Source organism: Pleurodeles waltl, chromosome 7 (assembly GCF_031143425.1).
Source record: "Pleurodeles waltl isolate 20211129_DDA chromosome 7, aPleWal1.hap1.20221129, whole genome shotgun sequence".
In the NCBI taxonomy this organism is placed as follows: domain Eukaryota; kingdom Metazoa; phylum Chordata; class Amphibia; order Caudata; family Salamandridae; genus Pleurodeles; species Pleurodeles waltl.
In genome coordinates, this window is record NC_090446.1 from 19,058,216 (window position 1) to 19,069,216 (window position 11,001).

General features: G+C 41.1%; 1 protein-coding gene across 1 annotated transcript; it reads left to right on the plus strand.

The window, feature by feature from the left end:
* The first annotated feature begins 1,199 nt into the window (after window positions 1-1,199).
* LOC138247131 (uncharacterized) lies at window positions 1,200-9,898 on the plus strand. Its single transcript, XM_069201873.1, has 3 exons — window positions 1,200-1,343; window positions 6,431-6,751; window positions 9,454-9,898. The coding sequence occupies exons 1-3, from the start codon at window positions 1,283-1,285 to the stop codon at window positions 9,792-9,794; spliced, it is 723 nt and encodes a 240-aa protein (XP_069057974.1). The 5' UTR covers window positions 1,200-1,282; the 3' UTR covers window positions 9,795-9,898.
* Window positions 9,899-11,001: the final 1,103 nt, after the last annotated feature.

Genomic DNA, 11,001 nt, shown 5'->3' on the forward strand with positions numbered 1-11,001 from the left:
TAGGTGTTACATTCTGTATGAAAACCTTGAAGGATCTACACAAATTTTGTCTACTTTTCAGAAATGTTTAGCTGTCCAGGATCCAGCATTGGTTTTACACCCATTACAGTCACTAATTGGAAGGAGGCTGAAAGTACAAAAAATAGTATAAATGGGGTATGTCCCATTAAAATGCAAAAATTGTGTTGAAAAATGTGGTTTTCTGATTCAAGTCTGCCTGTTCCTGAAAGCTGGGAAGATGTGGTGTTAGCACCAAAATCCCTTTGTTGATGTCATTTTCAGGGAAAAAAAACACATGCTTTCTTCAGCTGCCTTTTGTCCCATTTTTCTGTATTTTGGCTAATTTCTTGGCCTCCTCCAGGGTAACCCACAAACTCTGAGTACCTTTAGAATCTCTAGGATGTTGGAAAAAAGGACGCAAATTTGGTGTGGATAGCTTATGTGGACAAAAAGTTATGAAGGCCTAAGTGCAAACTACCCCAAATAGCCAAAAAAGAGCTCAGCACTGGGGGAGGGGAAAGGCTGAGCAGCTAAGGGGTTAAGTCACTGAGCATAGCCCCAATTTCCTCATATCCTGGTAACTGAGATGGGTAGGGAATAGATACCAACACAAAGAAGGAGTGAAGGCAAATTACTTGGACGAGTGACAAATGCACAAGGTCCTTGACATTATCTCAACCTATTGCACTACCATGCAATAAACTACCTCTTCAGATCACTGGTCTGTAAATTGGTATGTGGCCAGCTTTAACGATTTCAAATAATTAGTAAACCTAATGTGTTCCAAGGTGCACTGTGTCATAGTAAATGGCATGCGATTTGATTTGAGACAAATGCCTCTTACCTTCCTTTCCCATCAACAAATGCCAGCTGAAATATCACTTTTGAACAGCAAATAAATAAAATAAATGCTGACTACAAACTCCAAATAAGAGTGTGCATGGTGTAGGTACATGAGTAAGATTAAACCAGTGTTGGATTTCCACACTGGACCTTTTTATCTGAGACAAAGCAGGTCATTGTTGGTGTAAATGTCTCAACTTGTGGAAGTCTTGGCTGCTGCAACAGATGTAAAGGTTAAGCATACATCAAAAGGAGACACACTGCTGTGGTTCAGATTTGATAAGATTGAATAATCCTATGATATATGGGTGACTTTTCTAGCTTGATAATGCCACCAAAGTCCTATAAATAATGGACTGTCTTCCACTGTTCAGTGGTGAAAGGAGTTCAGACCCTCTAACTCCCACTTGCAGATCCTGACACTACCTGCTCAGCTGCTATGAAGATTCTTCTCATTTCTTCCCTGCTGGCCCTGGCAGCAGCCAATGTTATACCTGTTGGTAAGTCCTTCAATGCTGAACGCATTTATGAGAACCTTCTGAGAGTCCAGACAAGGATGTACAGGCTGAACATCTCAGCACGTCTATCAGCAGTAACAGATACCAGTTATATACTGAGCAGTTCTCAACTGTGCCTCTATGAGCTGGCCTTGAAAATCCAGCCCATCCAAAAATGCTCATCTCCAGGTTTTCCCTGAGGATGGGAAGTGAAGGTGAGAGCCTCATGTTAATTGGGATAGCGTTTAACACACAAGGGACTTGTTCTCAGAAACCTTTACTTTGACACAATTAATAGTGAGTTATTTTAATACTAAAATTAATACTTGGCTGATAAAGGTGTAAGCTACAGCTGGGATACTGATGGACCTTGTATTTGAGACCTTAAAAGGTAAGGAATGTCACTTGGAAACAAATTTGGAAAACAATTCGAAGCTAATACACTGCTCTACAAACTGAGACAATATGGGCTCTTACCCTAAGTGCTATGTTGACTCCAACGGCTCCATGTTGAGTGTTTTGGAGCCAGCTTAAAATGAACCGAGTATAGTGCGTTGCAACACTCTAGTCAGATGTTATAAGGGGCTATTTTTTATTGGCCCCTTTTTCTGGTTCCACGGAGGAGAATTGGCTTCCCTTTCTTTGCAGATGGATATAATAACTGCAGACCACTACACAGATCTGTGGCTCCAAGGAGGAGTCAGAATTGAAAGTCATGCCAAGATGTTTAACTTTTCTGCAATGTAGAGAAGAAGATCATAATTATCAGGAAAATACTAGACTCACATTTGACCGAAGTTGATTAGTTCAGTGTTAGAAGCCTCAAGATCTAACAATGGTTGGGAACCTGTGGAGAGTTCATTATGGACATAGGTGTCTTCAGTATAGAATTGGAGAGACAACTGATCATCCTAGAAGAGATTGAGAAGATTATGAAGATACATACTAAACAGTGCAGGGGACAGACCAGACCCTAGAAAAACTCCACAGTCCAGGCTAATGATCTTTGACCCCAGAAGCCCTCCTCTCACATGAGCGACTGTCCAGAAAGGAGTGAAACCATCGAGCTGTGCTGTCTGCAGTCCAACAAACCATTTCTAAACCAAAAGCTATCACTAGAGTTAACCACTGTATGGTGCATAAACGTTCTTGTCAAACATGGTACCAAGTTTTAAGCTCAGATTTCCTAAGAGCTTGGATTGTCCTTGTTTCATGTAAGGTGATGCAAGGCATTAGAAGCCCATAAGTTAGATGTATTAAGCCACACAAAGCCACCTTGTATGGCTCTGTGTGGCCTAGTAAATCTAGAAAAAGGCAAAGAAGCGCAAGTCACTGCCTTGCATTACTCTGCAGTGGGAAGGCATTCCATGGTTGGAGTGTAGGCGTCCTCATGCTTTTTCCCATGCATTGTGGCACATTCCCAGAATTAGTGAGAATAGTAAACCCAGTAATGCCTCAAAATGCTGCACCTTCCCTACAGAGGTGCAAGGAGGAGGAATAATTATCTTTGTTACTCTCTTTCTATGTGTGCTGCATTGTGTCGCACACGTAGAGGAAAATGTCTGTAAGGATTGTATTTGTGCAGAATGGTATGTCTTCCTGCACAAAAACAATCCGCCGTCCTGCACAAAAACAATCCTGCCACCAACACAGATACCCTGGCACCATGACACAGGTTGTCTGCGCTGGCTCTGGGCAGCAATAAGTGCACCAGTGCAGGGAGAGAGCAGGAATGAGTCATATTTTACTAAATATGGTGCATTCCTGCTCTTTTCTTGTCACCCAGAGCGGTGCAGAAAGTTGTCTTGCTGCATTGCGTGACAGTTTAGTAAATCTTGGCCTTGATGTGTTGCTCCTGGCCTTTTGAGCCTGTGTGCTCAAGAGAGATATAGGTAGTACAACTTCATACAAGTGTTGCTCAATACTCCCTTAAATTAAACCTCGATAACCATTTACATGCAGGTGCTGAGTGCCAAGGTACAGTATGATTTCAGTGATTTGTGCTTCAGGTTGTACACAACAATTGCCAAAATGTTAGATTAGGAAATGATGCAGTGTGTATTTGTTAGTTGATAGATACTTTGATCAACCTAAAGTCCACACTTGGCTAGTAGAAGCAGTAAATCCGCCACATCTTGACACTAATACTTAGATGTGGCTGGGCCAGAATACCATATTCATTGAGGAGGCAATATTGACTGAAGGTCCTCGTCAGGGCTGTTTGACCTAGACATTTGTATCATTATATCACTGGATGCATTGAGTGATTCCCCCAGTTGAATTGGCACTGCACACCCCGCCGTTGGTCTCAACAAAGTATTCAAAGCTCTTGGCATTTGAGGTATTTGGTGTTCATGGGTAAATATAAATTCCTAATTAATGGCAGACCCAAAGGGGTGTCTCAGTAGCGTCTTTTATATCAGAGTGTTGTCAAGAGTCCACCTTTTTCAATATTTAGGATGGGGAAAAGCAATAAAGGAATGTGGGTTTATCAATACATGAAGTTGAAGATTGTGGTTGCCACCGGAGCAACCTGTTTTACCAGTTTTATGAAAGTATGGTGTCCATGCATCACCCAGCTCTACTAAGTACCTACTACTCAAAATAAGTACTGTCAGCCCTGTGCAATGCACAGCCTTGAACCTAAACTCCGGTTAACAGACCCAGTTGATTACACTGACATCAATACTTCTCTCACTCTTATACAGTGAGTTAAATCAAGGGTGATGGTTCGGCTCTTTGTCTTATGCTTTGGGTCTTCTTCTGGGCAAATTGAAAGTTAAACCCCACAGGAGTGAACTGCCAGATCTAAAGCATTTTTATGAAACACTAGCCATTGCTATAAAAATATACTTGCAACAGAGACTATTGTTGGCTTTGTATTATAATAGGTGACATATTTGCTCGCGCATTCTTTTATACACAGGGGCAGTTTTGTCTGTTTTCTTCAGCAGGTAAATAATATTTTCATCCTTCACACAGTCTCCAGTGTGAAGAGTTGGTCTCAGTGCTGACCACATTGACTTCTTTAGAAGGGAAGGCAGGAGGTATTGCATTCTACACCACAGCAATTGTAGCTCATAAAGATTTGTGATTTTAGTCCTGATATCTGTTTTGTGTAATGGTTCATTTAATCTTTCTTTGTATAGTAACACTGTTAAGGAAACAATGAACTTCCCAGCTCCTACAGTGTTTCAAAAACAACACACTAAATTACATTATTTTATTTTACTTGCATGTTATATTTTGCAGTGACGCGACTGCAGCAATAATCCTATAGTTATGGAGATTTTATCCAACATATTATAAATGTTTCTTTTCATTAAAAGCTCTGTCTAGAGATTGCCACAGATTGTAAGAAAGTGCTTTGATCTTCTCACTGTTGGAGGTATTAGATATTTTTACTGCCCTTGATTTGATGGTCTTATTTCTTTTTGTCTGTTTCACAAAATATTTGTGAGGGCTGGTTCTGATTTAAGACAGGTCTATGCAGTCACACTGTGGGTACAAGAGCGGGACAGGCCAATGGCTCCTCCAAACAGAGAGCAAGGCAGAATAGTTAGAACAGGGTTTCAGAATACATCATCCAGCACAGTACTAATTATGTTTGTATCAGTTTCAGTCACTTGTTAGTGTATATACAGCATCTCTCTTTGAAAGGCTTCAAGTTTAAGATGGAAACCATTCCTAAAACCTCAACCCAGTCCCATTTATTTGTCCCTTCCATTCCCTTCCATTGGAAATTATCTTGCTAGATATGGGTCTTGCTGGTTCTGTGTAATTATACACTACTCAACAATTGGGCTGTGAAGATTCTTGCATTAGTTCTTGATTGTTTTCTTAATTCAGGAATGCTTTTTCTAAGCACTTTTTATATATTTCCTACCGTGTAGCAACATCTTGAGCCCCCTTGAAGGCTCTGTTATGTTTCGTACTGTAATTTAAGGACTGCCCACAGACATGTAATTCTTGAGACACATTTAAGGGCAGAAGTTACATTTGACACTATAAATCCAGGGCTGCACAAAGGCATTTGATCCTTGGGCACATTTAAAGACAGAAGTTTAGGAGAAGCGGTATCCTTTGTTAAACACTATGCACGGGCCAGGGCCAGGTTTCTAGGAAACCCATCTCTAAATCCTTAGTGGTAAATTGACCTTGCGATTAAAAGAGCAGTGCATCCTTTGTCCCAGTCTCAGAATTAATTTTTCTTTCCATTACTATTCTAACTTTTGGAGCTATATGGACACTCTGCAAACATCTCCCTCTTTAATATGGTTGTGCATAGGACATAAGCACCAGCTATTGTCCCATAAGCTTAGATTTCCAGAGAGCACTGAGTATAATGGAATGTTTTCTGGGCCTTTAAAACTGATCCCTCAGCATTTTCTAAATTATACAGAATCAACTTGTGACTTAAAATAATAAATAAATATGACCTACTGGGTTTCCAGTCTGCGACTTCCCTCTACCTCTACATTGCTCCCAAGAGGGCTTCTATTGTATATATCAAATGCTGAATGTGAAATATAAGGTTTGGCTTAATTTCCTCCTCTTTAACTTTGGGATTATTGTCAGAGACAATACTGGTTGGAGGAAAAGGTCTGCCTCTAGCCAGTGACAGCACTGATAATATCCTCCTACTGCTGTATATAAATTTACAAATCATCATGAGGTAGGAACACATATCAGTGTTTGACCATCACAATATTACAGCTTCATTGTTCTATAACAAAATGTGTTAAATGAAATATTAATAATAAGATGCAGATGGTGCAGTGCTCATAGGTGCAAACAGTAATTCAAATGTGACACATATGTGCCCCCTGGGTATCCATGGTTCAAAACACAACAGAAGAGAGAGTAAGCGTTCCTTCTGAAAGATACCATATGTTACTTCCATTGCTCAAGAGATAGTATGGACTATGACCCCTTTCATTTGTCAGGGGCTGAGGGTGTTGCTTTAAAGATTGGGCTCATTAGTTGACATTGAATGAGTTCCATTGGAGGATTGTGGACGTTTTAAATAAATGAATAATGTGAATGACATTCTGTGTACTGAGGATCTCCTTCTTGTTTCTTTGGCATAGAACCACCTGGCAGCCAGGATGTCCAGCATCCTGGGATGTGCTTTGAAGACTACATGCTTAAGCACCGCGCTGAGTTAGAAAAACTTAATAAGGAGATGCTTAAAGAATTGGATCTTGAAGCCTATGGGCCTGGGTCTGACGCTCAGAGCCAACACTGGCATGAAAATGAGCAAGGTGGCTCCCATCCGGACAGGAAACCCAAACTCTGGCCCATGATCGACTTCTCCACACTAAAAAACTGTTCTGTGGAACAAGACTGTGAGCTCTCGGAGAAGTGCTGTAGAACTATGTGTGGCATGAGGTGCACCGAACCCATGTTTGGTATGCATTATTTTGCTTTATCATGTCTTTTTCAATGTTGTATTGAGCAGTGTGGTATGATCTGTGAAAACATATATATGTAATATATATATATATATATATGTATATATATGTATATATATATATATATATGTATATATATATATATATATTCAGTCAAATGCTTGTCATACAACAATAGAGACGGGCAGTGATACGCTCGGGTTCATGATGCAGCAGAATTTTAATTTTGAAATATGAATCAAGATGATTAATGCATTTCAACCATGTAAGCGGTCTTCCTTAAAATCATCAAGACTTTCTCCTACTTTGCTCCAAACATTTGGGGCACTCTCTCATAAAAAAATATTCAAAAAGCTCTTTTGTTTACAGACACAAGATTTTAATCATTCTATTTCCTCTTTCATGTTTCCAGAGTAAAATAATTCTTTGACTTGCCTAGATCTTTGGTGCCGTTTGACAAATCTTCATGAAACTTTCCATAAAAAGTGTTGTGGTAGTTCTTGTTATACATGGACAGTCTAGGGTGATCTGTCAAGGGGGGGGCTGAGAAAAAGGAGGGGTGAGAAAAGTTGTGTTTCTAATGTTAATTCCAATAGGACCGTTACACATGTGTGCAGCCCAAACCACTGGATGGAATGACATCAAATTTGACAGAAAGCTAGCTTTCAGTACGCTGATCACACTTTCACTTATTTGGTGTAAAGCCATTCAGTAGTTTTTGTGAAATTTTGGTAAATCCAAATTTGTATATCTCTGGCCTGGGAACTTTCTTATTATTGTGAAAATAATTTGCAAAAATTCATGACTTTTCCAGAATAAGCATGCCAAAAGAAGCCCTATAATTGACTGACTGCACCATTTTATTTCACGGGTCCTCGTGGGATGAAATTCCAAATTGAAAGTGTCATAACGGGTCAGGTTGAAGATGCCCTGACACCAGGGGTGTGATATAGGTATGTTTTAGGGGCAAATTCTGGGTTTGAAAGAATTTTTTGACCTAATGTGAAATATTCACATGCGTTGTGCGCGATTGGGTGGTTATAATGGCTTGGCTTGACTTGAAAGGCCGTGCGACACAGGGGTTGGAACAACGTGTAGTGATTAAAATTACTTTATGTTAAAAAACTATAGAAATTCACTGACAAAAACAAAGGTTACAGGGAGGTTATAGTTAGGTTCTGAATTTACTCGTACAAAACCAGAGAAATTCAGGAGATATAGTTAGAGTTCTTTCAAGTGGCACACATATTTCCCCTTGCTGCGCCTCTCTAATGCCTCCCCTGTGGAGACGTAGACTTTTGACGTATTCCCAGGTTCACAAATCATTGTAAATATGGGAATGCATCAAAATCCATGGCTAGTGCGTGGGAACACCCATGGACAATGTCTGTGATGCAAAGTAAGGCATTACCTTACTCCACATCTACAAGGCCATGTAAAGCCATGCAAAGTGGCTTTGCGTGGCTTTGCGTGGCTGTGTAGACATGGACCTGCAGTCTGCACTGCCGGTGCGTAAAAAAGGTGATGCACCAGAAGCACAAGCCGCTTGTAAATATGACCCGAAATTCTCAAATACAGCAATGGCTAATACAACACATTGTTCATGTTGTGGCCAGCCAATAGCAATCGAAGTCTACTTGAAAGGGGCCATTCAGAGCACATCTGTACACATACAGTCCAGATATATCTAACTCTTTCCAGTGCTAGTATCCTCATGCCCAAACTGAGCTCCTCTTTAAATGCTGCTTTCTCGAAACCACTGAATAAATTTAAACCACATAACAAAAAGCACAGTCCCTGAGTAAAGTTCTAATGTTTTATCAAATTTGGTGTCATTCTATTCAGCTGTTATTTCTGTATCAAAGAGCAAAATGTCAATGGGAATTAACATGGGGAATCGCAGTTTTGTGAGACCTTCCCCTTTTCCTTGGCCTGTGCTTGATGGATAGGTAAGAATCCTTCCATATAGGAGCAAAAGCGGATGGACTACTTTTCTGAAAGTTTCGTCCACACTCCTTAAATGATGCCAAATGTATTTACTAAATAAACAAAAATGCTTCCTGGTGGAAAATCTGCAGCTACCACTTTCTTAAATAGTCTAACAGATGAGATTATATATTTCATTACCACTATCACTCTGAAAGAGATGGCTACGAATAAAGCATTATTTATTGGTTTGACTACGTACTGTTATTTAATTACATTTCGATTTTATGTATTCTTGATATAAATATTTTAAAGTCACCACCTCTGAATGTCAGTTATTTCCGTTTTTAATTTGCAACCACAACTGCACTTAAACTGTGATTTTTAAGTGAATTTCTGACATACATTAAGGTGTTGTAACCAAAGTTAACCATAACAGTTTTTTCGGCTGCACAGTCGACAACAGAGTGAATTGGCCCTGCCAGAGTGTGAGCAGAGCTTGTCTCTTGTCTCCAGAGCTTGGGGCGGGGAGGGATGGGGGGCAGTCTCACCCCTGCCTGAAGCCTGGAAGCTCAGGAGAAGGACAGAGCACTCACCATCACTTTGTTGAGGGTAGTGATTGTGGGTAGGTGAGAAAGGATGATGATTGGCTCCTCCGTATCCACGTGACCCCTGCACGTTCTCCCATTGGCCAGGCTCCGGCCTGACTCTTTCCTCTGATCTGACTTACACCTTTCTTTTGGCATCATCTGACTTCCATGTTTTTCCTTTAGAACACCAGGAAGTTCATTTCCCTGATGAGGCTGACGACCAGGAATCAGATGGGAATGTAGAGCAAAGAGCGGAGCGGGCTATCAGCGATGAAGATGAGAGTGAGGAAGAAGATAGTAGCTCAGAAGAAGAACACTCTGGACAGAGATGGCACAAAAGCAGAAGGGAGAAAAGGAGCCACAAAGAAGATGGGCAAGCCAAAGGAAAGAAGGGAAAAGAACATGGGAAAGGAAGGGGTAAAGGGAAAGATAAAGGAGAGGGGGGAACAGGAGATGGAAGCGGAAAAGGAAAGGGTCATGGCCACAGGGAGGAAGGGGAAGAGGGAGGTGATGGGCTACAGTAGTGAAAAAGTTTCACAAGCCTTGTTTCTCTTCCCAAATCTGGAGCAAAAGTGATAATCTTCATTGTCACACGTAGAGTCCGAATAAAACCACACTTGAAAGCACACATCCAGAGTCCACGGTGCTTTGTTTGGAAATATCAATTAATGTTAGAATAACTGGTTGTTTCTATATTTTGGGATGAAAGTGAAGGGATCTTTGTATGAGACCAAAGGGCGATGAATTCCTCAAAGTTGTGATGCAAGTGAACTGTTTTCTTAGGTTGATATTGACCTAGATTGAGAAAATGCACTTAAGAAACTTAGGGCCAGATTTGCAAGGCCCCAACGCCTCCTTGCGACACACGACCGTCATTCTTTTACGCTAATGCGGCTCAAGGAGGCAATTTTTGCTGCGCTATATTTACAAAGTGGCCAATGCATGCATTGTGCTACTTTGTGACCCCTTGGCCCACAGTATGCCTGCGTTTGGAGGCCCGTACAAATGTTACAGTGAAGTCTACAAGATTTCAGTGCACCATTTTTGGCAACATTTTTAATGCCTACTCAAAGCAGGCGTTAACGTGGCACACCAGTTTTAATCAGTGGGCCTCCTTGCACTTTGCTGCACTAGCGTTAACATTTTTGATGCTTGTACATCACAGCGCCACGTTACGCTATTAGCCTAATGTGCACCATGGTGCGACGTATTGTAAAGGTGGGGCCAGGGCGATGCAAAAATGCTGGTGCATCAGCACTGATGCACCACTTTCTTGTAAATATGCACCTTAAAGCTCTGGAGATGAAAAAAAAGTAGGAAAGTTGGAAGAAGGGGAGAGCTCCATGCTTGAATTAAGATGAGACAGGCAAACAAAGGGAAATACTCTGCTTCAGTGGTTGCCAACCGTTTGACTTCTGTGCACCCCCACTTTATCGTTACTGGAACCTGAGGACCCCCACTGAATTGTTATTGGATTCCTGGGACCCCACACTGAGTCATTACTGGAAGCCGGGGATCCCGATCTAAACATTCTTGATGATTTGAAACGCAAAACAGTACACAAAAAATACAGAAACAAGTGTTCATCAGACACATACACAAATGATTACACATTTTATTGGAGCTTTTCTAAATTCAGTGGAAACCCTACATTGTCCACACTATGGGGGTCATTATGACCTAGTAGCCGCCCGCCAGGCGGTAACCGCCGTGCGGCCGCACTCACGCGGC